This window comes from Ranitomeya variabilis, chromosome 2, assembly GCF_051348905.1.
Source record: "Ranitomeya variabilis isolate aRanVar5 chromosome 2, aRanVar5.hap1, whole genome shotgun sequence".
Lineage (NCBI taxonomy): Eukaryota > Metazoa > Chordata > Amphibia > Anura > Dendrobatidae > Ranitomeya > Ranitomeya variabilis.
Genome location: NC_135233.1, coordinates 182,674,519 through 182,701,967, shown reverse-complemented (window position 1 = coordinate 182,701,967; position 27,449 = coordinate 182,674,519). Strand labels below are relative to the sequence as shown.

The following is a 27,449-nucleotide window of genomic DNA, read 5'->3' as shown; positions in this document are numbered from 1 at the left end:
TTGGAGAGGTAAATGGTGAAAAACACAGGGCAAAAACTCATTTCTCATTTACTTTGCTGGCATCAGGTTTTGTCACAAAACCGAGCAGAAAAAAAGCGTCAATAACTCACTAAATCTGCAACATGTGCACACAGCCTAAATTTTTGAAGACGTCTTTTGAGGGTTATACACCAACGAAATGTACTGTAGACCGCAGTATAGTCTACAGGTGACCAATATAATACAGAGAAAGTTTAAACAATTTTTATGAGGCTAATCGTATTTTTCGGACTATAAGATTCACCGGATCATAAGACGCACCTAGGTATTAGAGGAGGAAAATAGAAAAAAAATTGAAGCAAAGAAGTGGTAAATTCTGTACTAATATGCTCCAGCCTGGTTTATAAATGTCCCCAATCCAGGTATACATGGCCCCACATCACCATCCTGGTATACATTGTCCCCTCATCACAATCCTGGAAAGAATGGCCCCCCTCATCCCCATCCTGGTATGCATGGCCCCCTCATCCCCATTCTGGTATGCATGGCCCCCTCATTCCCATCCTGGTATACATGGTCCCCATTTTGATATGCATGGCCCCCATCAATAAACCATATAAAACACAAACCATTCTACTTAGTTTCCCTGCGCTCCCTCGCAGCGTCCTGTTCTAATGCCAGCAGCTGATTTCAGCTTGTAAGCATCAAATGGCAGTGACATCATGCACTGCTTACAAGCCGAGGACAGCTGCCGGCATGCTCACTGCTCCTCACGCCCGGGACTATGGACGTGTGGAAGTTAATATTAATTTCTCTTTAATAGCAGGCACACTGTTCGCCCAGCTGCAGCAGGAAGCGAGCGACTGTGGCTATCATGTGTGCCAGGTACTAAAGAAAATGAATATTCACTGCTCTCCACTCCCATGGGATATTCATTCTCTTTAATAGCTGCCACACGTGATCGCAAAGCAGCTGCAGCTAACAATGTGCCTGCTATTAAATAGAAATAAGTATTCACTGTTCCTCATGCGCATGGGAGTGGAGAGCAGTGAACATTCATTCTCTTTAGTAGCAGGCACACGTGATCGCCCAGCCGCTGCGGCTAAGTGTGCCTGCTATTAAAGATAAATTAATATTTACTGCTTCGCAAACCCATACTCCCTCCCAACTCTCGGGGGGGCGGCTTCAGTTCATAAATGTAGGAGGGATTATGGATGTGGGGAGAAGTGAATAATAATTTCTCTTTAACAGTGGGCACAGGGGTTAGCCGCCACTGCCACTCTACCACGCACCCTATCCACAGCCACAGCAGGTACAGCCAGACTATAAGATGCACCAGCCATTTTCCTCCAAATTTTTGGAGGAAAAAAGTGTGTCTTAGGGTTATGGTTAGGGTTAGGGGTGTGTTGGAGTTAGGGGTGTGGTTAGAGTTGGGATTAGGGTTAGGGGCGTGTTCGGGTTAGAGGTGTGGTTACAGTTACGATTGGGATTAGGGTTAGGGGTGTGTTGGGGTTAGGGTTGGAATTAGAATTGGGTGGTTTCTACTGTTTCATATTGACCTTGAGGAAGACGCTACGGGCGTCGATACGCGTGGGTCACAGCTACGCTACAGCCTGCCAGATATCCACTGAACCAACGCTGCTAGGAGCCCTATTACCGCCAAGGTGTTAGGTAGGGTGAGTTAATATGGGACCTGAATATTAGGGTCTAGGCAGCCACACGGTGCTCATTATGCCCCTAAGTGTACTTCAGGTTCTTCTATCTTTAGATTTTTTGTTGTGGGACATAGAATAGTAAAGGGTGTATTACTTTATCTGTGTTATTACATCGCACCATTTAATGCCCGTGTGTTGCATATTTTTGGTTCTGTGTTCCATGCATACATCGGCTGTATAGTGGCTATTTGCTGTGTTACAATTTCTATTAATGATTTATATGGAACCATTACCCCAGGTCATACTTTTAGGGGGTTGTTTTAACATGTTTTTATGTCTTTGTGTGGTGTTTCTTGAATAAAGCTGTATTTTGTATAAATTCTTACTTTGTGGTGATCCAAATTTGTTTGCATACACTTGCTTCTTTTTGATTTTCCCCGGGTTAGAGGTGTGGTTACAGTTACGATTGGGATTAGGGTTAGGGGTGTGTTGGGGTTAGGGTTGGAATTAGAATTGGGTGGTTTCTACTGTTTAGGCACATCAGGGGCTCTACAAATGTGACATGGCATTCGATCTCAATTCCAGCCAATTCTGCGTTGAAAAAGTAAAACAATGCTCCTTCCCTCCGAGCTCTCCCGTATGCCCAAACAGGGGTTTACCCCAACATATGGGGTATCAGGGTATTCAGGACAAATTGGACAACAGCTTTTGGGGTCCAATTTCTCCTCTTACCCTTGGAAACATACAAAACAGGGGGTCTAAAAAATAATTTTTGTGGAAAAAAAAGATTTTTTATTTTCACGGCTCTGCGTTATAAACTGTAGTGAAACACTTGGGGGTTCAAAGTTCTCACAACACATTTAGATAAGTTCTTTGGGGGGTCTAGTTTCCAATATGGTGTCACTTGTTGGGGGTTTCTACTGTTTAGGTAGATCAGGGGCTCTGCAAATGCAACCTGACGCCCGCAGACCATTTAATCTAAGTCTGCATTCCAAACGGCGCTCCTTCCCTTCTGAGCTCTGCCATGCACCCAAACGGTGGTTCCCCCCCACATATGGGGTATCAGAGTACTCAGGACAAATTGGACAACAAATTTTTGGGTCCAATTTTAAATGTTACCATTTGGAAAATAAAAAATTGGGGGTGAAAATATCATTTTTGTGAAAAAATTATTTTTTATTTTTATGGCTCTATATTATAAACTTCTGTGCAGCACTTGGAGGTTCAAAGTGCTCACCACACATCTAGATAAGTTCCTTAGGGAGTCTACTTTCCAAAATGGTGTCACTTGTGGGGAGTTTCTACTGTTTAGACACATCAGGGGCTCTCCAAACGCGACATGGTGTCCTCTGAATTCTAGCCAATTTTGCATTGGAAAATCAAAGGCCCTCCTTCCCTTCTGAGCTCTGCCATGCGCCCAAACAGTGGTTCCCCCCCACATATGGGGTATCTGCTGTGGTGATACGCTACCTGAGTGTGTTGGGGGACACTCGCTTGGCATAGGATTCAAGCACTCAGGCACGGTACCTCACACAAATCTGGTCAAATCTGGTTAATTAAACTTCATAAACCACATGACATACAGTCTATTTCATTATGTCCATGAACTTATCACGACCACCAGTCTGTTCATGCAGCAGATAAACTTCTCTGCCACATATTACAATCCCCTTGTCCGGGGTTACCTTTCAGGAGTTCCACTCCTCATGCTGACTTCACGTCAATCCCAGGTCCTCAACACAGTCCGACCAAGACTACGGTCTCTAGGTGCTTCCAGGACGACTCCACTCCCAGGAGCCTCCAACACTGACCGTCCAGGTCTACGGTCTCTAGGTGCTTCCAAGACGACTCCACTCCCAGGAGCCTCCAACACTGACCGTCCAGGTCTATGGTCTCTAGGTGCTTCCAGGATGACTCCACTCCCAGGAGCCTCCAACACTGACCATCCAGGACCTACAGCACACAGGCCACTCTGCAGTGTCCAGCCAGGACACATGGAAGTGTCCACCCTGACAGACTCCTAAAACACTCACACCATGTGCTACACACACACCTCCTTTACATAGGTGTAACCACACCCAGGTACCTGTCACATGGCCAGTCATGTGAGCGTGACATCACCACAGGTCCTTAAACACAAAACCATCTTAGGTGTTCAGACACGTCTCTTTGGGTGGGTTTGTAGGTGACTGGACCCACCCCTCTCTCCAATCACCTGGAAGCCTTCCCAATGTAAACAAAACCCTCAGCAGCAGATCTGCTTGAGCAAAACATACCCAGGCTTCCATCACAGGGCCACCCACCTCTGCGATACATACCGGCCATTCACAACACTGCCAGTCACTGTTTCATCACAATTATGCTTCCAAGTGCATCTTGAAGTGCACACACAGCGCCCCCTGGCTGTAACATTGGTCACTGCACCACACTGCGTACTCAGGACAAATTGTACAACAACTTTTGGGGTCCAATATGTCCTGCTCCCCTTGGCAAAAAATAAAACAAATTGGATCTGAAGTTAATTTTTTGTGAAAAAAGTTAAATGTTCATTTTTTTTAAAACATTCCAAAAATTCCTGTGAAACACTTGAAGGGTTAATAAACTTCTTGTATGTGATTTTGAGCACCTTGAGGGGGGGCAGTTTTTAGAATGGTGTCACACTTGGATATTTTCTATCATGTAGACCCCTCAAAGTGACTTCAAATGTGATATGGTCCCTAAAAAAAAAATGGTGTTGTAAAAATGAGAAACTGCTGGTCAACTTTCAACCCTTATAACTCCCTAACACAAAAAAAATTTGGTTCCAAAATTGTGCTAATGTAAAGTAGACATGTGGGAAATGTTACTTATTAAGTATTTTGTGAGACATCTCTGTGATTTAAGGGCATGAAAATTCAAGGTTGGAAAATTGCCAAATTTTCAACATTTTAGCCAGATTTCGTTTTTTTTCACAAATAATCGCAAGTAATGTCAAGGAAATTTTACCACTAACATGACGTACAATAAGTCATGAGAAAACATTGTCAGAATCACCGGGATCCATGCAAGAGTTCCAGAGTTATAACCTCATAAAGGGACAGTGGTCAGAATTGTAAAAATTGGCCCGGTCATTAACATGCAAACCACCCTTGGGGTTAAGGGGTTAAAATGAGCAATCGCACAAGAAATATGTACACCAGTGACCCCAGTCACGTGATTGCGAGTCACCGGTGTGTTGGCATGACAACCTGAGGTCTCCTGGAGACCTCTATGGCTGTCAGTGCCAGCTTGCTGTGAGCGTCACCCAGTGGTAGATGCTCATAGCAAGTGAGTAAATCTGCTACATAGAGGCGATCTGAATATTGCCTCTATGTAGCAGAATCGATCAGGTTGTGGCAGCTTCTAGTCTCCTATGGAGACAATTGAAGCATTTCAAAAGTAAAAAAAATGTTTTTAAAAATATATAAAAAAATGAAAAATATATAAAAGTTCAACTCACCCGCCTTTCACGCCATTCAAAATAAAACAATACAAATGAAATCAAACATACACATATTTGGTAGACCAAAAAGGGAAAAAATAGAATGGCACTAAGAAACAGTCTACTTACTGGTGGAGTAGGTGGGCTCTGAGTCAGCGTCACTTTGCTGGGTGAAATCACGGTGATGCAGGTGCTTGCTTGGAAATGCACAAGTGTAGCAATCCCAAATTGAGAAAAAAGCTGCAACACTCCGTTTACCGTGTCATAAAAATCTAAGTCCTTTATTTAAGAACGCTTTTCATGGACAAGGCTTTTGAGGGCAGGGTGAATGCAAGTTCCTCTGGCTGGTTCCTCTGGACCTGTGGAAGTGTGTTAATACCTGCATTCGTCCTGCCCTCAAAAAGCTTGTCCATGAAAAGCTTTCGTAAATAAAGGACTTAGGTTTTTATGACACGGTAAACGGTATGTTGCTGCTTTTTCTCTATTTTGGATTGATACACATATTTGGTATTGCCACATTCAGAATCGCCGGATCTAATAAAAAAGGATTAACATGATCGCTTAATGGTGTGGCGAGAAAAAAAGTCAAGACGCCATAATTACATTTTTTTGGTCGCCGCAACATTGCATTAAAATGCAATAACAGGCAATCAAAAGATTGTATCTGCACCAAAATGGTATAATTAAAATTGTCAGCTCGGCACGCAAAAAACTAGCCCTCACCCAACCCGATATCATGAAAAATGGAGACGATACTGGTATGAACCATGGTGCAATATATATATATATATATTTATTTTTTTTTAACAAAGTATGGAATTTTTTTTCAACACTTAGATAAAAAAGAACCTAGACATGTTTGGTGTCTATGAACTCGTAATGACCTGGAGAATCATAATGGCTGGTTAGTTTTAGCATTTAGTGAACCAAGTAAAAAATCCAAACAAAAAACAAGTGTGGGATTGCACTTTTTTTGCAATTTCACCGCACTTGGAATTTTTTTCCTATTTTCGAGTACACGACATGGTAAAACCAATGGTGTCTTTCAAAAGTACTAAAAAAAAATAAACTAGACACTCAACTTAAAGATGAATTTTTTTACTTTTAATGTAGTCAAGGCAAAAGTACAACCCGCAAAAAACAAGCCTTTACATGGCCATATTGACAGAAAAATAAAAAAGCTATGGCTCTGGGAAGAAGGGGAGCGAAAAACGAAAATGCAAAACTGAAAAAAGCTCTGGGGATAAGGTGTCAAAATATTAAATACTACTAAAACTTTATGTGCTGCTGTCATCTGGAATTGTCGAAAAGTGGGCTAATCCGGGCTTTAATTTTTATGAGAGTGAGCCTGTCGGCATTCTCTGTTGACTTGTGAAAGTGCCAGTCTGTTATGAACTGACCAGCGGCACTAAAAACTAGCTGAGACAAGACGCTAGTGGCAGAGCAGCACAATACCTCCAAGGCATAGAGGGACAGCTCAAGCCAGGAGTCCAGCTTTCAGACCTAATAGTTGAAAGTTGTAGAGGAATTAGGGAGCACACTAGTTTGGTTGGACAGATATTGCTTAAACATTTTTAAAACATTTTCCTTCCTTGTCAAAAATACCCGTTCATCAGGCCCTAGGCAATGGGCTTATATAATGAAATTGACCCACGCCTTTTGAGAGCACACCCTTGCCTTTGCTGCGTGTCTTCCTTGCCTCTCCTCCTTGGTTGGGCAAGGAAGCTTTACCCCTGCCCCTAGTGTTTTCTGATGGGAATTTTTTCAATATATTTTTCACAATGGCCTTTAGGTATAGCACCATTTTAGAAGACCTCTCCACACCAGAAAGAAGAGATGTAAAGTTTGCCTTGTAACCTGGGTCTAGCAGGGTGAACAACCAGTACTCATTTTTGGCCAAGATGAATCACGAGGGTCACGGGAAAGGCAGCAGTACAATAAGCTGGCCATATGTGCCAAGCTCCACACAGCCAACACTTCCTTGTCTCCACCATGAAGATGACTCTCAATCTCCTCTTCCTTCTCTTCCTCCTCATTCCCATACCCAACCCATCCAGGAGAGACGAGACGCAGGTTGTGTGGCTACTAACCTTTGTTGCGCTAGCCACCAGCTCCTGTTCCTCCTCCTCAGTGTCTACCTCCTCATTGATACATAATCGGCGCTGAGCAGATGAGATAAGGCTGGGCTGGCTACAATATCTTTGTGTTATGTATTCCTCCATCCTCAGACGCTCCTGCATTGCTCATGCAAAGCTTCATGTTTTTAATTGAATTATCAGCTATTCTGCTATCTAGCTCTGTATGAAGTATAAAGATATATACAGTATATATGTGTGTCTCACTGATTATATATATATATATATATATATATATATATATATATATATATATATATATATATATGTGCCTTGCGAAAGTATTCGGCCCCCTTGAACTTTTCAACCTTTTCCCACATATCATGCTTCAAACATAAAGATACCAAACGTAAATTTTTGGTGAAGAATCAACAACAAGTGGAACACAATTGTGAGGTTGAATGAAATTTATTGGTAATTTTAAATTTTTGTGGAAATTCAAAAACTGAAAAGTGGGGCGTGCAATATTATTCGCCCCCTTTACTTTCAGTGCAGCAAACTCACTCCAGAAGTTCACTTTGGATCTCTGAATGATCCAATGCTGTCCTAAATGCCTAATGATTATAAATATAATCCACCTGTGTGTAATCAAGTCTCCGTATAAATGCACCTGCTCGGTGATAGTCTCAGGGTTCTGTTTGAAGCACAGAGAGCATCATGAAGACCAAGGAACACAACAGGCAGGTCAGTGATACTGTTGTGGAGAGCTTTAAAGCCGGATTTGGATACAAAATTATTTGCAAAACTTTAAACATCCCAAGGAGCACTGTGCAAGCGATCATATTGAAATGGAAGGAGTATCATACAACTGCAAATCTACCAAGACCCGGAAGTCCCTCTAACAAGGAGAAGACTGATCAGAGATGCAGCCAAGAGGCCCATGATCACTCTGGATGAACTGCAGAGATCTACAGCTGAGGTGGAACAGTCTGTCTATAGGACAACAATCAGTCGTACACTGCACAAATCTGGCCTTTATGGAAGAGTGGCAAGAAGAAAGCCATTTCTCAAAGATATCCATAAAAAGTGTTGTTTAAAGTTTGCAACAAGCCACCTGGGAGACACACCAAACATGTGGAAGAAGGTGCTCTGGTCAGATGAAACCAAAATCGAACTTTTGGCAACAATGACAAATGATATGTTTGGCGTAAAGGCAACACAGCTCATCACTCTGAACACACCATCCCCACTGTCAAACATGGTGGTGGCAGCATCATGGTTTGGGCCTGCTTTTCTTCAGCAGGGACAGGGAAAATGGTTAAAATTGATGGGAAGATGGATGGAGCCAAATACAGGACCTTTCTTGACGAAAACCTGTTGGAGTCTGCAAAAGACCTGAGACTGGGACAGAGATTTGTCTTCCAACAAGACAATGATCCCAAACATAAAGCAAAGTCTACAATGGAATGGTTCACAAATAAACATATCCAGGTGTTAGAATGGCCAAGTCAAAGTCCAGACCTCAATCCAATTGAGAATCTGTGGAAAGAGCTGAAAACTGCTGTTCACAAACGATCTCCATCAAACCTCACTGAGCTTGAGCTGTTTGCCAAGGAAGAATGGGCAAGAATTTCAGTCTAGATGTACAAAACTGATAAGAGACATACCCCAAGCGACTTGCAGCTATAATAGCAGCAAAAGGTGGCGCAACAAAGTATTAAGTTAAAGGGGCCGAATAATATTGCACGCCCCACTTTTCAGTTTTTGAATTTCCACAAAAATTTTATATAACCAATAAATTTTGTTCAACTTCACAATAGTGTTCCACTTGTTGTTGATTCTTCACCAAAAATTTACATTTGGTAACTTTATGTTAGAAGCATGATATGTGGGAAAAGGTTGAAAAGTTCAAAGGGGCTGAATACTTTCGCAAGGCACTGTATATATATAAATGTACATATAGACTGTATATATGTTTTCACAAATATTTGAGGCCATGGATCCATTGTATGTCCATTTTTGAAGCCGGCGGAAAAATCTCGCCATTTGGATGCCATACGGATGTCACATGGATACTTTGATGAGAGGAAATCTCATCCTCGAATTGCACACAGATGACATATGGATCACTGCTCATGAAACATTGCGTGAAAAACGGACCAAATTTTTTATACATTGTGTGTGACTCCAGCCTTAATTAAAGCCACACCTGTGGATGTATTTTAACCCCTTTACCCCCGAGGGTGGTTTGCATGTTAAAGACCAGACCAATTTTTACAATTCTGACCACTGTCCCCTTATGAGATAATAACTCTGGAATGCTTCAATGGATCCTAGTTACTCTGCGAAAGTTTTCTCGTGACATATTGTACTTCATGATAGTGGTAAAATTTGTTGTGCAATTTTTCCTGAGTATGTGCTGATACCTCATATGTGGGGATAAACCACTGTTTTGGCGCATCTCAAAGCTCGGAAGGGAGGGAGCACCGTTTGACTTTTTGAACGCAAAATTGGCTGGAATCAAAAGGCGGGCGCCATGTTGCGTTTGGAGACCACAGATGTACTTAAACAGTGGAAACCCCCCAATTTTAACTCTAACCCTAACACAGCCCTACCCTAACCTTAATCCCAACCCTAACCACAACCCTAACCATAACTCCAACACCACCCTAACCCCAACACCTCAATCATAACCCCAACACAACCGTATCCCCAACACAACCCTAACCCCAACACAACCTTAACTTCAACACAACCCTAACCCCAGTAAAACCCTAACTACAACCCTAACCCCGACACCACAACCGTAACCCCAACACCACAACACAACCCTAACCCTAGCCCCAACCATAATCCTAGCCTAAATCCTAACACTAACCCAACCCCAACCCTAGTTTTAACCTCAAACCTAAACATAGCCCCAACAGTAACCCTTGCCCCAACTTTAGCACTTTGGTGCACACAGCCTGTGCAGTCTCTTCTCATAGAGAGATTCTAATTTGTCTCACTTTAGCTCTAACAAAAATTCACTCTGGTCAGGTTTCCCCAGCTGACTGACTAAGAATCAGAGCATGTCTAGCTAGGATTTAACCCTAGCTTATCTGGCTTTGCCACAACATGTTAATTTGTAAAACATAGCTGAATTAGGTACATGTTCACATTTGTGTAACTAATATATAATTACAAAAAAGATTTAGGTACATACAAATTAATTGAGTTTTGATCTTTAGTACTTGGGTGGGTGAGGGAAAATGGATCAAAGGTACACAATTAGGGTAACAAGAGGAAGAACAAACAAAAATATGAGAAGATATTATCCACAGATTGAGTGTCAATTTGACTAATCAAGGTCTTGACTGGAAACTCCCAAGTGAGAAAACACAGAGAGTCCTGACAAAAATGGAATATGTAAGCACTGCTCTAGACTTAAATGCTATAAAAGCCTTCAAGAGGAAAGAGACTTCATGGTGGACTTTGAAAACGACATCCATTGACATAGAAATTGACCTTGGTCTGTCCTGAGCTCCATGAATCCTGTTGATACAAACAAGTCCTTCTCACTAAATTAGAATATCAGCAAAAAGTGAATTTATTTCAGTTCTTCAATACAAAAAGGGAAACTCATCTATTATATAGAGTCATTACAAAAAGAGTGATCTATCTCAAGTATTTATTTCTGTTAATGTTGATGATTATGGCTTACAGCCAATGGAAACCCAAAAGTCATTATCTCAGTAAATTAGAATAATTAACAAAAAACACCTGCAAAGGCTTCCTACGCGTTCCGTGTCTTCCAAGTTCCAGTCATTCAATACAAGACATAGGGTATCGTAACTGATCTTTGTCAGACTCCATAGCGTTGACAGTGTCATCCATGTGCCAACATCTTTGGTATGTTGCAATATATCATGCAAAGCAGGGCTGTGGAGTCAGAGTCGAGGAGTCAGAGTGTTATGGACCTGGTGGTTAGGAGCACCCGGAATGACCTGATGGTTAAAACGGAAAACCTGGGACAAGCTGAGGAGATGGTAACTCTACTGACCGCAATCCCTAATCCTATCACACACACTAGAAATAGCCGTGGAGCGTGCCTAACTCTCCCTAGACGCCTCTTCACAGCCTAAGAGCTAACTACCCCTAAAGAGAGAAAAAGAAGCCTTACCTTGCCTCAGAGAAATTCCCCAAAGGAAAGGTAGCCCCCCACAAATAATGACTGTGAGTTAAGAGGGAAGTGACAAACACAGGAATGAAACAGATTTTAGCAAAGGAGGCCGGATCTTCTCTAGATAGACAGAAGAAAGGAAAGGAACTATGCGGTCAGTATTAAAAACTACAAAAACCATGCAGAGTGTGCAAAAAGACCTCCACACCGACTCACGGTGTGGAGGTGCAGCTCTGCACCCCCAGAGCTTCCAGCTAGCAAGGAAATATCATAATAGCAAGCTGGACTAGAACATAGCATGTACTGAGAAATATATTCAAAAACCAATGAACAACAAATGAACTAGCAGGGACTTAGCTTCTGCTGGAGTAGATAAGTCATCAGAGAAATCCAAGAGAGATCTGAACCAGTACTGAGACATTGACAGCTGGCATGCACTAACGATCTGAGCAGAGTTAAATAGGGAAGCCAGCAGAAGCAATAAGCGAGGGCATCTGAGAAAGCCAACCTCAAAGATCAGCAGTTCCACTCAAAGCCACCAGAGGGTGTCCAAGGACAGAACTCACCAAAGTACCATTCACGACCACAGGAGGGAGCCCGAGAACGGAATTCACAACAGTACCCCCCCTTGAGGAGGGGTCACTGAACCCTCACCAGAGCCCCCAGGCCGATCAGGACAAGCCAAATGAAAGGCACGAACCAAATCGGCAGCATGGACATCGGAGGCAACAACCCAGGAATTATCCTCCTGACCATAGCCCTTCCATTTAACCAGGTACTGAAGCTTCCGTCTCGAAATACGAGAATCCAAAATCTTCTCCACCACATACTCCAACTCCCCCTCAACCAACACCGGAGCAGGAGGATCAACGGAAGGAACCATAGGCGCCACATATCTCCGCAACAACGACCTATGGAACACATTATGGATGGCAAAAGAAGCTGGAAGGGCCAAACGAAACGACACAGGATTGATAATTTCAGAAATCTTATAAGGACCAATGAAACGAGGCTTGAACTTAGGAGAAGAAACCTTCATAGGAACATAACGAGAAGACAACCAAACCAAATCCCCAACACGAAGTCGGGGACCAACACATCGATGGCGGTTAGCAAAACGTTGCGCCTTCTGCTGAGACAACGTCAAATTGTCCACCACGTGAGTCCAAATTTGCTGCAACCTGTCCACCACAGAATCCACACCAGGACAGTCAGAAGGCTCAACCTGCCCTGAAGAAAAACGAGAATGAAAACCGGAATTACAAAAAAAAGGTGAAACCAAAGTAGCCGAACTAGCCCGATTATTAAGGGCGAACTCGGCCAATGGCAAGAAGGTCACCCAATCATCCTGATCAGCAGAAACAAAGCATCTCAGATAGGTTTCCAAGGTCTGATTGGTTCGTTCGGTTTGGCCATTTGTCTGAGTATGGAACGCTGAAGAAAAATACAAATCAATGCCCATCTTAGCACAAAAGATCCGCCAAAACCTAGAAACAAACTGGGAACCTCTGTCTGATACAATGTTCTCCGGAATGCCATGCAAACGAACCACATGCTGAAAAAATAATGGAACCAACTCAGAGGAGGAAGGTAGTTTAGGCAAGGGTACCAAATGGATCATCTTAGAAAACTGATCACAAACCACCCAGATGACAGACATCCTTTGAGAGACAGGAAGATCAGAAATAAAATCCATGGAAATATGCGTCCAGGGCCTCTTCGGGACAGGTAAAGGCAAAAGCAACCCACTGGCACGAAAACAGCAAGGTTTGGCCCGAGCACAAGTCCCACAGGACTGCACAAAAGAACGCACATCCCGTGACAAGGAAGGCCACCAAAAGGACCTAGCAACCAAATCTCTGGTACCAAAAATCCCAGGATGACCAGCCAATACTGAACAATGAACCTCAGAAATAACTCTACTAGTCCATCTATCAGGGACAAACAGTTTCTCCACTGGACAGCAGTCAGGTCTATCAGCCTGAAACTCCTGCAGCACCCGCCGCAAATCAGGGGAGATGGCAGACAGAATCACCTCCTCTTTGAGAGTACCAGCCGGCTCAGGGACTCCTGGAGAATCAGGCAAAAAACTCCTAGAAAGGGCATCAGCCTTCACATTCTTAGATCCCGGAAAAGGTATGAGACCACAAAATCGAAACGGGAGAAAAACAACAACCATCGAGCCTGTCTAGGATTCAACCGCTTGGCAGACTCGAGGTAAGTCAGATTCTTGTGATCAGTCAGGACCACCACGCGATGTTTGGCTCCCTCAAGCCAATGTCGCCACTCCTCGAATGCCCACTTCATAGCCAACAACTCCCGATTGCCGACATCATAATTACGCTCAGCAGGCGAAAACTTTCTAGAAAAGAAAGCACATGGCTTCATCAAAGAGCCATCAGAACTTCTCTGAGACAAAACAGCCCCTGCCCCAATCTCAGAAGCATCAACCTCGACCTGAAAAGGGAGCGAAACATCTGGCTGACGCAACACAGGGGCCGAAGTAAAACGACGTTTAAGCTCCTGAAAAGCCTCAACGGCCGCAGGGGACCAATTCACCACATCAGCGCCTTTCTTCGTCAAATCAGTCAAAGGTTTAACCACACTAGAAAAATTAGCGATGAAGCGACGGTAAAAATTAGCAAAGCCCAGGAATTTCTGAAGACTCTTCACAGATGTAGGTTGAGTCCAATCATAAATGGCCTGAAGTTTAACAGGGTCTATCTCGATAGTAGAAGGGGAAAAAATGAAGCCTAAAAAGGAAACCTTCTGAACTCCAAAGAGACATTTAGACCCCTTCACAAACAAGGCATTAGCACGAAGGACCTAGACAGGTCATCAGAGAAATCCAAGAGAGATCTGAACCAGTACTGAGACATTGACAGCTGGCATGCACTAACGATCTGAGCAGAGTTAAATAGGGAAGCCAGCAGAAGCATTAAGCGAGGGGAGCTGAGAAAGCCAACCTCAAAGATCAGCAGTTCCACTCAAAGCCACCAGAGGGTGTCCAAGGACAGAACTCACCAAAGTACCATTCACGACCACAGGAGGGAGCCCGAGAACGGAACTCACAACATCAGAGCCCATTTTGGTGAAGTTGGAGTCGGTATAAAATGGACCGACTCCGACTCTTAAAATATATAATAAATTGGGTACAGTAGTTCAATGCAGTTTGTGGGGAATATTTTTTTTCATAAGAATTTGTGAAAGTTATAAAATGTCCTATAAATGTCTGTCCTATTCCTGATCTAAGGTCTAGACTTTTAGCTGAGATTAATCTGTACTGCAGCTTATGCTCATGATAAGTAGTGAAGCTCCTCCTCTACAGAAAAGGGGAAAAAATAAACACACAGGGAAGGAAAGATACATTCATCTCAGAATTTCTGGAGTGATCAGGAAAGCAGGATTAAAGAAGGTAAGTACTTCCTAAAGCATATCTAAACTTTCAATTAACTGTGCGTAAATCAGTAGTCTAATATATGTTGTCTCTGTATGCTTGATGTTTTAGTTTGTTTTTCCTCCACATTCATATTTGGAGAAATTAGCTGATCTGATGAGTTATATACTCTATACTTAGAATATAAGCGGAAAAAATGTTTTCTAGTATGTCAAATTCAGAAATACAGTAACAGGATTGATGAGGACATATATATTTGTGTGTGTGTGTTCTGAAATGTGATTCAGCACAAACATGCAACCTCCCTCCCTCCTTCCCTATTCTTAGACTGTGAAGAAATATCATATGAAGCATTTAGTGAGCTGTACCCTGCTGAGACAAGCCTTGACATTGAAAGTTCAGAGTAAAGTTATTTAACAACACATTTTACAAACTTTATACTTATCATTTGTCCTATTGATTTATGAAAAAACTGTTTTACTTCTATCCCAAATTATACAGTGTACGATACCCAAAGCTGTGACTGAAAAAGATCACAGCAGCACCAAGAAACCAGAGACCAGCACTTCCCACCAGGTAAAGTGTAAGTGACAAAGTTACTGTAACAATGACAGCAGATGTGTTTAAAAGACAGCTCATCAAGCTTGTGAAGGACATTGTGCCATTATCATTATTTGCACGATCAGTTTTTATAGCTCTTAATGGAGAAATGGCTCACAAACTTGATGTTTCTCTGGAAAAAGAAAGTATTAGAAAATTAATGACTGAAGAAGCCCTTAACCAAAAGGAAGATCTTAAAAAGACTCAAGAGATGCTTTGTATTTCTTAAAATGGATGCCTGCACACGTCACAGAGTGAACTATTTTGCCATCAACGTTTGATATGTTTGTGACAACAAAAAAATTGTGACTAAGACACTGGCAGTAAAAGATACTAAAGCTCATCACAGCAGCCAGTTTCTCCATACCTTACTGGAAAAAGTTCTGCAAGATTATGAACTCAAAAAAGAACAGGTTCTTGATATTGTAATTGATAATGCTTCAAACATGATAAGTACAGTTAAACTGATGAATGAGAATAATGAAGGTGAACAGCAGCTAGAAGAACATTTCACATTCAGTATGTTGGAGATGGAAGGCCACAGTCCTGTTCCCATAACAGAGGAACAAACAGATATTACTACAGAAAAACAACAAAATGATTCTTTACAATTAGATGATCTTGTTGAAGCTGCTTCACAGACACTGCAGCTGGCAATAAGAGATAGTCTGCAAGAGGGACATGCTGGAACTCTGATTAGCAAAGTGAGGAAATTGGCTAATGCTGCCATAACCCCTAAAATTGATTCCATCTTGAAGAGACGTGCTGGAAAAAGGGCAATTGTGGATCAAGCCACTCGGTGAGGCAGCACCTACTTAAAGATTGAGCAATTGCTTGAGCTGAAACCCTTCCATGTAGATATGGCCATCCCTCAGGTAACACGACATGAAGGTCAATGGACACAGGTGGCTAAACTTAAGGAAATGCTTCATCACCCAGTGACTAAAAAGTTACAAGCTGAGGAGTTACCGTATATACTCGAGTATAAGCCGAGATTTTCAGCCCAAATTTTTGGGCTGAAAGTGCCCCTCTCGGCTTATACTCGAGTCATGATCGGTGGTGGGGTCGGCGGGTGAGCACTGTCATATACTCACCTAGTCCCGGCGTTCCTGTCGCTCCCCCTGCCTGTCACACTGTCTTCGGTGCCGCAGCCTCTTCCCCTGAGCGGTCACGTGGGACCGCTCATTAGAGAAATGAATAGGCTGCTCCACCTCCCATAGGGGCGGAGCCGCATAATTCATTTCTCTAATCAGCGGTGCCGGTGACCGCTGACAGAGGAAGAGGCTGCGGCACCGAAGACCAGCTGTCCGGGGGAAGGAGCGGGACGCCGGGAGCAGGTAAGTATTACATAGTCACCTGTCCTCGTTCCACACGCCGGGCGTCGCGCCATCTTCCCGGCGTCTCTCCGCACTGACTGTTCAGGCAGAGGGCGCGATGATGCATATAGTGTGCACGCCGCCCTCTGCCTGATCAGTCAGTGCAGAGAGACGCCGGGAAGATGGCGCCGAGGAGCTGCAAGCAAGACAGGCGAGTATGTTTTTTTTTTTTTTTATTGCAGCAGCAGCAGCTATGGGGCAATAATGGACGGTGCAGAGCACTATATGGCACAGCTATGGGGCAATGGTGCAGAGCACTATATGGACAGCTATGGGGCAACGGTGCAGAGCACTATATGGCACAGCTATGGGGCAACGGTGCAGAGCATTATATGGCACAGCTATGGGGCAACGGTGCAGAGCACTATATGGCACAGCTATGGGACAATGGTGCAGAGCACTATATGGCACAGCTATGGGGCAACGGTGCAGAGCACTATATGGCACAGCTATGGGGCAATGGTGCAGAGCACTATATGGCACAGCTATGGGGCAACGGTGCAGAGCACTATATGGCACAGCTATGGGACAATGGTGCAGAGCACTATATGGCACAGCTATGGGGCAACGGTGCAGAGCACTATATGGCACAGCTATGGGGCAATGGTGCAGAGCATTATATATATGGCACAGCTATGGGGCAACGGTGCAGAGCACTATATGGCACAGCTATGGGGCAATGGTGCAGAGCACTATATGGCACAGCTATGGGGCAACGGTGCAGAGCATTATATATATGGCACAGCTATGGGGCAACAGTGCAGAGCACTATATGGCACAGCTATGGGGCAACGGTGCAGAGCACTATATGGCACAGCTATGGGGCAACGGTGCAGAGCATTATATATATGACACAGCTATGGGGCAATGGTGCAGAGCATTGTATATATGGCACAGCTTTATGTGGAGTATCTATAGGGTAATGGTGCAGAGCATTGTATATATGGCACAGCTTTATGTGGAGCATCTATGGGGCCATAATGAACGGTGCAGAGCATTATATGTGGCACAGCTTTATGTGGAGCATCTATGGGGCCATAATGAATGGTATGGAGTATCTATTTTTAATTTTGAAATTCACCGGTACCTGCTGCATTTTCCACCCTAGGCTTATACTCGAGTCAATAAGTTTTCCCAGTTTTTTGTGGCAAAATTAGGGGGGTCGGCTTATACTCGGGTCGGCTTATACTCGAGTATATACGGTAACTCATTTATCATTTTTATAAAGGAGTGGAAGAACTTGTTGTTTTGCCTGTCCGAAAGAGGAGGTTTAATCGCAGATGGCATTGTTGCTTCAATGAAATGGAGAAAGGCACTGCTATTAGAAAATAAAATTCTTCTGGCAGCTGTTTATGTGGACCAGAGTCATTGTATATTGCTGGATGATCAATAGCTTACTAAAGAAAAGAAAAGAAGCTTTGATTGAGGTAGCAGTTAGGATGAGTGGGCTACAGGATGGCCAAGACAAAGAGGACTCGGGTCCTGCCAGTGCTGCTGCTGCTGTTCCTTCATCCTCATCAGATGAGGAGTTTGATGTCGACAAGTATTTGGACGACATGGAGCAGGCAAAGCGTTGCTGCAGGGAAAAAGATTCCACTTCCATAGAAAACAGATTGACCATATTTCAGCATGGTTTTTTACTTGCTCTCAAAGACATAGAAGAGTTCAATCGTTTGTCAAAACTGGCTGCACGAGGCAATTCCTTTATACCCTGAAATTGTTAGAGATTTTGCCCAGGTGGTTACTGCTTTGCCACCAACCCAAGTTAATGTAGAGAGGTTGTTCCCTAGCCTTAAATAATGAGATCAGATTTGAGGTCAACTATATAGGAAGCTCTGATGGAGGCGATACTATTTATCAGAACAAATTCATAGACTGCACAAATGCTATTCAGTACGTATTTGTTGAAAACTGTTTTTTTTCCCCCACGTACTGCAGAGTGTTTAATACATTTTAAAATATGCATTTTTTTTGCTCTAAAGTTGTGTTCCAATAAATATATTTTATGTTCTATCTAAATGGCTTAGTATTGTATCATAATAAAGATTAAATGTCTGATGTTACCATTTTACTACAGTAAATTTATCACTTAAACTTAAACATGAGCCATGTATGAGGCAGTTGGAGTCGTGGAGTTGGAGTCGGTGTCATGGGAATTGAAGAGTATAAATATAGATAAGCGGTGCACTCCTGCGCAGATAATGAAAAATGGGGTGCAAAACCTAGCCAGTAAAGTAGAATGCATAAACAAGGAAGAAAAAGACTAGACCAATAACGGTATGCACACCCATAGAATATACAAAATATCAAAAACTTTTATTACACCTCAAAAGGACAAGTACACAATAAAACCATTTAAAAAGGCCTGAATACAGAACCATAGGCCGCCACCCCTGAATACATGTTACAAAAAAATAATAATAACACACATAGATAAAGTGCTTAATATTAAATATATACAATGTCTCCTGTTTATGCAGATAGTATTTCAAATCACAAAATAATACATGCCACAACCAATGAACATACACTGACCAGTAATCAATTTGCTAAGATTCTATAGACAGAACATATCAGTAGTGAGTTTTAAATGAGCATGCTCACTGTCCTGTTCAATGTAAAGAATATAAAGGCATAGTGTTAAACGGGCATGCTCTTTGCCCAGAATAGTGATCACAAAATAATACATGCCACAGCTAGTGGTGATACACTGACCAGTCATCGATTTAATGAGACTCTATAGACGGAACATGAAAGTATAAAGTTTTAAATGAGCGTGCTCACTGTCCTGTTCAATATAGATAGAATAAAGGCATGAAGTGTTAAATGAGCATGCTCTTTACCCAGTGTATTGATAGCATGAATAAGACTATCTGAACATGGGCATAGACTATACGCCCAAGACCTTAATCAGTCACATACTAATCCCCCCCTATTAATTGAAATACACAGAGAGAGATCTATCGCAAGTCTGGCACAATAGTCTGCATAGAATTGAATAAAAAAAGGGAGAAAAGGGAGAAAGGAATGTGCCAGAAGATACAGTACCAATGCTAAGTAATGGTATACCATGAAGCAGGATGCCTGGAAAAAGCAGGAGACAGGCTCAGGGGTGAGGCGAGAGCCCCACGCGTATCGCTGCAAGCGCAGCTTCGTCAGGGGAATTGAAGAGTCAGAGTTGGAGTCAGAGGTTTGGCTTACTGACTCCACAGCCCTGTTGCAAAGTCTAGCAAAGGTTTTCAACCTCAGCTGTCAGTCCAACTCTGCATGTGGTTTGCATGTATTTCAAAAGATCCTTCAAGCTTCAAGGCTTTATATCCATGTAGAGCTGGTAATCACACTGATTTTAACATTATTGGAATCTTAGGATTCCTTGCTGGTTAGCTGTGAGGTAGTGAGGGAAGGAGTCAGCACCATTACTGGAGTATCCGAGCTGCTAAGCGGAACCAGAAGATAGGAAAGAAAGCGTGTTACTGGCTATGTGTCATGCTGGGTGAGGAAGGAGTAAGTGCACAACAAAGGGGAGAGCGAAGGAGGAGTCCAAACACTAGCGAAGTGAGGAGTGGAGACTCCTAGGCAGATCTAAAATCACCCTGTCTGCCCTAAACACCCCTATATAGGTTCTGCACCTATCACCAAGCAGGAACCTAATCCCTGCCTGACCCTAGTGATAGGCCCTGGTTAGGGAGAGGACAGGGTTAGGGCTAGTCAGTCCCCACTACAACTAAAAACAGAAAGAGTAGACAAACAAGGGAACACTTAGCTTGAAGACCACCGAGATGTCACGCCAGCAATCCTCTAAGAGTCTTCTGAGAAGTTACAAACCAACTGTTAGTAATTCCAACTAGACAGAGACAAGTAAGAGCTAACACCAGCAACATGTTGGAGACACGGAATGAATATAAACCCTCAGCAAAAGTGTCTAATTAGCAGGTGGAGGTAACCATTGGGGTCTAAAGGGAGAGGGATGTCGCTCCACAACAGAGATACAAAAATCAAGAAGGTGCTTGAGCTAATCACAAAGACCTTCTACAGCCAGATCTAGGATGAGTGTCAGTCACCACTGACACACCCATGACACTATGTAGAATCTGCATTCTTGGGTTTTCTCATGTGAAGCCTTTGTAATGCAATTCAGTGATATAGAAGCATAGGTGGCAGTCCAAACAGGTGATAATCCATGTCTGAAGAGTGGAGCTCAACAAAGCATGTGTGTTCCTGCTAAGTGCCATGCTTGCACCATATAAATTTCATTTTTAAGTCTATTCATTTCATAAAATGTTAGTAAGAAATCTTAATAACATTACACTATAAATAGAAAGAAACACATACTGGGGCATGGTACGCCTTCACATTCTTTTGTTTCTCGTCCATTTCCAGTGCAGTTTTTGCCTCCAAGCTGTGGTTTAGGAGAGTTGCACAAGCGAATACGAGTAATATTACCAATTCCACACGATACAGAACAAGCTGACCATGGTGACCAATGACTCCAAGCACCATCCTGTCGTACTTTAAAAAAGAAGTAAACTCAATTAAAAATATAAAGATAAATAGATCATATTGATTCTAATGAAAATACATACATCAGTCTCTACTTACTGCGGTTGTCACACTTTCCAATATTGCATGTTCTTGTTTGGATAGATGAACCAATGCATGTGCTTATAGTAGCATCACATGACCTTCCACGTTGTTGAGTTCCAGAGCCACAAGTTACAGAGCATTCGGTCCACTCAGACCACGGAGACCAGCCAGCTTCACTGTCTGATGCTATTAAAAAGAATGAATAAAACAACCTAAATAAATATTTGAAAATAAACTGAATATGACTATTAACATTTAAGAAAAAAAACATTTAAAATGCAAAAGAAAGATATTCAATGAACAGGTGGTTTCATTACAAAAAGACTAATACATTTATAAAACAAACTTGAGGATTAATATGATAACTTACATAAACAGGCAGGGCAGCACTCTCCTTCAACAAATGTTGGACTGTCACAGTGCACAGTTGGGCATGTTATCTGGTGACAAACTGTTTTTGAACTCTGCATGAAATAACAAATAACAAAAAGACATGTTGTTAAAGTACTTCAACAGATTTGAATTTGTCTAACATAGATGCATATATTCATGAATAATCACATGCACTATGTGTCAACCACAGATGATTGAAACTCTAGAAACACCTAAGGTATGCTAACCTGTTTGAGAAGTGTTCATTCACTTTTTTTTGGAGATACAGAAAAAAGGTCTTGTTGTTTGTTTCTGTAATTTCACTTGTGGCCAGCACAAAGACATAGAATAGCTGTGATAGGAAGATTGGAATAATACAGAGGCTTGCAAAAGTATTCACTCCCCTTGGCATTTTTCCTGTTTGGCTACCTCACAAACTGGAACATCACTGTTTGTTTGTTTTTTAGGATCTGCATCAGTTCATGTAAAGAATTTGCTAACAACTGTGAACATTTGATTTTCTTTATATTGTGAAGCAAAACAAAAAATAGATCAAAATAACTGAAAACGTCAGTGTGCATAAATATTCACCCCCCTAAAGTGAGTACTTTGTAGAGTCTCCTTTTGCGACAATTACAGCTGCAATTCGCTTTGTATAAGTCGTTATGAGCGTTTCACGTCTTGCCACTGGGATTTTGGTCCCTTCCGCAATACAAAACTACTCTAGCTCTTTCAAGTTAGATGGTTTCCTCTGGTGAACAGAAATCTTCAAGTCTGACAACAGATTCTAAATTGGAGTAAGGCCTGGGCTTTGACAAGGCCACTCCAAAACACAATTCCCGGTAAACCACTCAAGTGTTGCTTTAGCAGTATGCTTTGGGTCATTGTCTTGTTGGAAGGTAAACCGCTGTCCCAGTCTCAAACCACTTACAATGAAAAACTTGAAGTATTCCAGTGCCTTCAATAAATTCCCAAATTTTATTCAACACATGTTAAAACATAATCAATGCTCTTGGAAAAGACTCACACAGGTGGAGTACAGAGACACATTTCGATCACTAAGTGATCTTTATCACAGATGATATCCTTCAAAACAGACAAAGCTAATGCATGTGTGTTTAATGCATGAAAACGTCGGTTGCTCAGGGTAATAAGGCAGTAGCGGCCCCCAGAGTCGGAAAATCTCTGGGGTCTCGGCTAACGGAAGTAGCTGAGACCCTGGAGAACATGAGTAGGGCCAGATTTTCCATTGTCCGATAATGTGATCACTGTTACTCAGTTAATAACGGCTGTCACGTACCCAGTTCTCAGCACGCGACTTGGGGTTGCGCCTGCAAGGGTTAATCTATCTCCCCTCTCTCAGTCCAGCATTCAACCTCTGTCCTATGCTGTAATGGGAGCATAAATCACACACTGACCCAGGCTACACCCCCGCTCATACACGCTGCCACCACTCACCAAACACACGGGCAATGAGTCCCGGAAATATTACTACTACTGTCTGCCAATCATAAGGCTCGCACAGTTAAAGCTATGGATTCTTTAGAACATGCAAGGTTCAACTTGTTAAAGTTTTATGGTTTAATACAAAAAGGTACAGTGCTTACAATAAAAAGGGTATAAAAATATGGTAACAAAACGACATACAAATATGCAAAACAGTTATAAAAATAAAAGGGAGAAAACTTACAGAAATATCTAACTTTGCAGTCTGCTTTCTGCTCCCTGAGGGGGGACGAATATGGACTGGAATAAATCAGCTTGGCTGTCCCTCAATCTGTGAATAACTTTGTATGCGTACAAGCATAATTTATAGAGTTACTCTGGAGGTCAAATTTCTAGACCAGTCTCTCATGTTAATATTATAATTGCTTGTTTGTGATTGGACCACGGCCGCTCCCCCAATGAATATATTATTTTCCTCTGAACACTCTTTGCATAAAGTTTCTCACAGATAGATAGTGTCAGGCTATAATTTACATCTCTCTTCAAAAGAGCCTAAGGTGTGAAACGCTCCCCCTTCTTCCAGGTTCTTAGCGAGGCCCCTTGGCGAGACTGGAGACAGGAGACTGCTTTCTCAGTATAATATATACTGTGACCCCTGTGAGACCTGCAGTCTCAGGACAGATGTTAAATTACTGCTGGTCACACATATATACCTATACATATTTCACTAAATCTCCCTCCTTATGAATGTGCATGGGGGTTGACTTACAGGTCAGCTCCCGAGCACGTATCTGGTTAAGCCCCACCTTGGCGAGATAGGCCATCAGCATTGCCATAATCGACACCCTTCTTATGCTGAACTGTAAAATCATATTGCTGTAGTATCAGACTCCATCTAAGCAATTTCGCATTGTCCCCAACTACTCTGTTGAGCCAACTCAATGGGTTATGATCTGTGATCACGGTGAAGTTGCGCCCATAGAGGTATGGTTGCAGCTTCTGCAGAGCCCACACAATTGCCAAACATTCATTTTCAATGATGGCGTAAGCCACTTCTCTGGGCAGGAGTTCCCTGCTTAGGTAGAGAATTGGGTGCTCCTCACCTTGCTGATTCACCTGGCTGAGAACCGCACCTAGCCCACAGGTGCTGGCATCTGTCTGCACTACAAACCTGCGGTTGAAGTCTGGGGCCTGAAGGACGGGTGAACGAACCAATGCCAACTTTAGGGCAGAAAATGATTCCTCGCACTGAGGACTCTCCATGAGACAATTTTGGGAAGCTTCCTCCTGGTCAGATCAGTTAACGGTTATAGGTACAAACCTCCTATAGTAGCCCGCTGTACCCAGGAAGGACAGTACCTGCTTCTTGGTTTGTGGGGTGGACCAGGCTGTAATGGCTTCTACCTTCCCTGGCTCAGGTTTTAGCAGTCCTCCCCCCACCTGATGTCCTAGGTATTGTATTTCCCGTATGGCTACCTGACACTTCCCTGGCTTAACAGAAAGACCTGCAGTTTTAAGCCTTTGCAACACCTGAGAAAGATGTACAAGGTGTTCCTCCCAATAATTACTAAAAATGGCTATATGATCAAGATAAACCATCACATTCTTCCAATAAGTGATTGACCAACCTCTGGAAGGTTGCAGCGGCATTCTTCATACCAAATGGCATTGGAGCGGACCCCAAACGCAGGGCAGCGGGGTACTCGGTACCGGGTCCCTCGGTCTCGGTTCTAGGGGTGTCACGGTGGCCCGACCCGGTCTGTGGCCCTGCTAAGGGGCGCCCAAATAAACGTGTAGGTGTTAGTTTGTCAAGTGTTCGTGATGCCACCTGTGGCATTCGGTCAGGGTGACCGACGCTGCTAGGGGTCCTCTGAGGTGATGGAATGGCAGCTAGATGTTGTAACTTCCCACAGGTGAAGTATGTCCCCAGGGCTTCCCTTGATGAGTAGATGGTAATGGTGTAGGTTGCAGTAAATGACGAGGATACAGGGTTGCAGTCTCATTACCTTTTTACTGAAGGCTTCGGCATCCACAATCCAGAGCACTGCTAACAGGGCCTCATGGATGATATTGGGGACTCATGACAGCAGGTGAACAGCACCCTATCATAATTTGCCAGTCTGTAGTCATATATAATGACTGTAGATTTTTATTCCAAACCCGCACAACCTCTTTAATAACTTTATACAAATAATAAGCTGTTTATTATGAAATTATTAAAGGGATTGTCTAGTTCTATGCTACAAGTCTGCAGTGACTCTAAGTGACTGCAGACTTGTGAATCCTCACATTGCATGCACAGCACATTGTCAGGAGTCTCCGGTGTCGGAATGGGGTTGTCATGTAACCTCAAGTATGCTATTTGCATACAACTGGCCACGCTCTGACTAGACTGTTTCTGGCCTTGCTCAATGCACTTTTATTGAATGAGGCCGCACAGTTAGAACATGGCCAGGAGTATGCAAATTGCATGCTTGTTGATATGTGCAATGGCGAATCCTCAGTGTGTGCGATGTGAAGATTCACAATTTTGCAGCCACATAGGAGTCACTGCAGGCTTGTAGAATGACATCAGACAATCCCCTTAAATAAAGTGCAGCTTGTGCCATGGATATTGTATGGGGGCTTGTTATACTAACAGGCTGGGGCTTATTGTAAGACCTAAGCTGTAAATATAATAAGCCCCCTACCTCCACCCTCCCCAGACAACAACTAGTAGATAAGATTGCATTGCATATAACCCAAGAAATGGAAGACAAGGCCCTTACAGCACCACCCACCCCCACTACCCTAATTCAGCTCCCCCTCTTCCCCTCACATTCACCCCACTCCCACAGTAACATGCTAACATCATGTGCTGTAATTTCATTAAAAGAACACACATTTTGTTCCACAGCAGCAGCCCTTACATTTATAAGTGTCCATCCGTGATTAGTTCCAGTTTGTCCAGGCTCCTGGCACAAACTAAGCTGCAGCTGCTCATTAGGACCCTGAGTCCAGCGTGAAATAATCGGAGCACACCTTGGGGTGGAGCTATCCACAGCGCTCCAGGCTCCAGCCCGCACCATGCGCTGCAGTGAGACTATGCTATTGGCTGCTGTGCAGCATGCAGAGTCTCCGCTCAGATGGAGACCAGGCAGCGGCGCCGCAGCATGCCGCCATGTATCTGATACATCAGAGAGCCACGGCCGCTTATTGCTTAATAACTGAAGCGGCCGACGCTCTGAGAGGTACCCTCCATGTGACGGGGCCTGGGCGATGGCCCCCTCTGCCCCCGGGTAGCTACGCTACTGTGCAGAGCTGAAAGCAGAGCAAAGCAAGACACGGAGTGCAGAGCCGAGAGCAGAGCAAGGCAAGACTGAGTGCAGAGCCGAGAGCAGAGCAAAGCAAGTCACAGTGTAGAGCCGAGAGCAGAGCAAAGCAAGACACACAGTGCAGAGCCGAGAGCAGAGCAAAGCTAGCCAAGACAGGGATATAAACAGACACAGGAACAGGAATAGACTAAGACAGAGTCAGGAACGGGACAACAAATACAAGGACACAAGCCAGGGTACGATGCCCCACTGGGTGGCAGACAAGGACACAGGTCAGGATACAACACCCCACTGAGTGGCGGACACAGGACACAGGCCAGGGTACAAAAGCCCACTGGGTGGCAGGCACAAGACACAGGCCAGGGTACAACGCCCCACTGGGTGGCAGACAAGGAATCATAGACAGGACCTGGCACCTCAGGAGCTAGGAACTGACTGAGGGAGTAAGTTGCACAGGCCCCCACAAATGGGTGGGGAAGTCTTAAGTACAGGAAGCCTCATGGCAATTGGCCGGGCCCACCTTCGCAAGGTGCACACAGTCTCAATAGGAAACTGGAGTTGCCAGCGCCGCCCCCCTATGCACACAGACAGAAGGCATACACAGAGCAAACAGGAGACATGAAGCACACAGCATGGAGCCGGCAGCAGAGAAGTCACAACACGGCCCGGAGAAGTGAGTGAGTTTGTATGTGAGGTATATGATTTTCTTGATACCTGGTATGGCTGTGGAACCTGATCTGCAAGGTCCACACCCCCATATATTTGTTGCAGTCAATGACTCACACAGGTTTTTGTTTTGGAGTAGTGGATCCCTGTTCTTCAGTGGCTCTTGTGGCATCTGTGTGGATCAAGCTCAGAATAAAAATATCTTTTTTATCCTTGTACTTAAGGGCAAGCAGCTCTCCATTGTGTAAAGCCTCTGACGGCCCCTTTCAGAACTTTTCGTTGACCAAGGACAGTGGAAACCCCTGATGGTTCAAACAGACTTTTAAATAGTTATGCTGTTGTATTAGTTGTCAACATACAGAC

At 43.4% G+C, this 27,449-nt stretch overlaps 1 protein-coding gene across 1 annotated transcript in view; it reads right to left on the bottom strand.

The window, feature by feature from the left end:
* Positions 1–27,449, bottom strand: part of THBS2 (thrombospondin 2) — a 471,688-nt gene that overhangs the window by 256,824 nt on the left and 187,415 nt on the right. The window contains exons 7-9 of the mRNA XM_077283271.1: positions 21,659–21,752; positions 21,304–21,474; positions 21,037–21,213 (exon numbers count right to left, since the gene is read on the bottom strand). Coding sequence (XP_077139386.1) covers positions 21,037–21,213; positions 21,304–21,474; positions 21,659–21,752 — 442 coding nt within the window. The remainder of the gene's footprint in view (positions 1–21,036; positions 21,214–21,303; positions 21,475–21,658; positions 21,753–27,449) is intronic.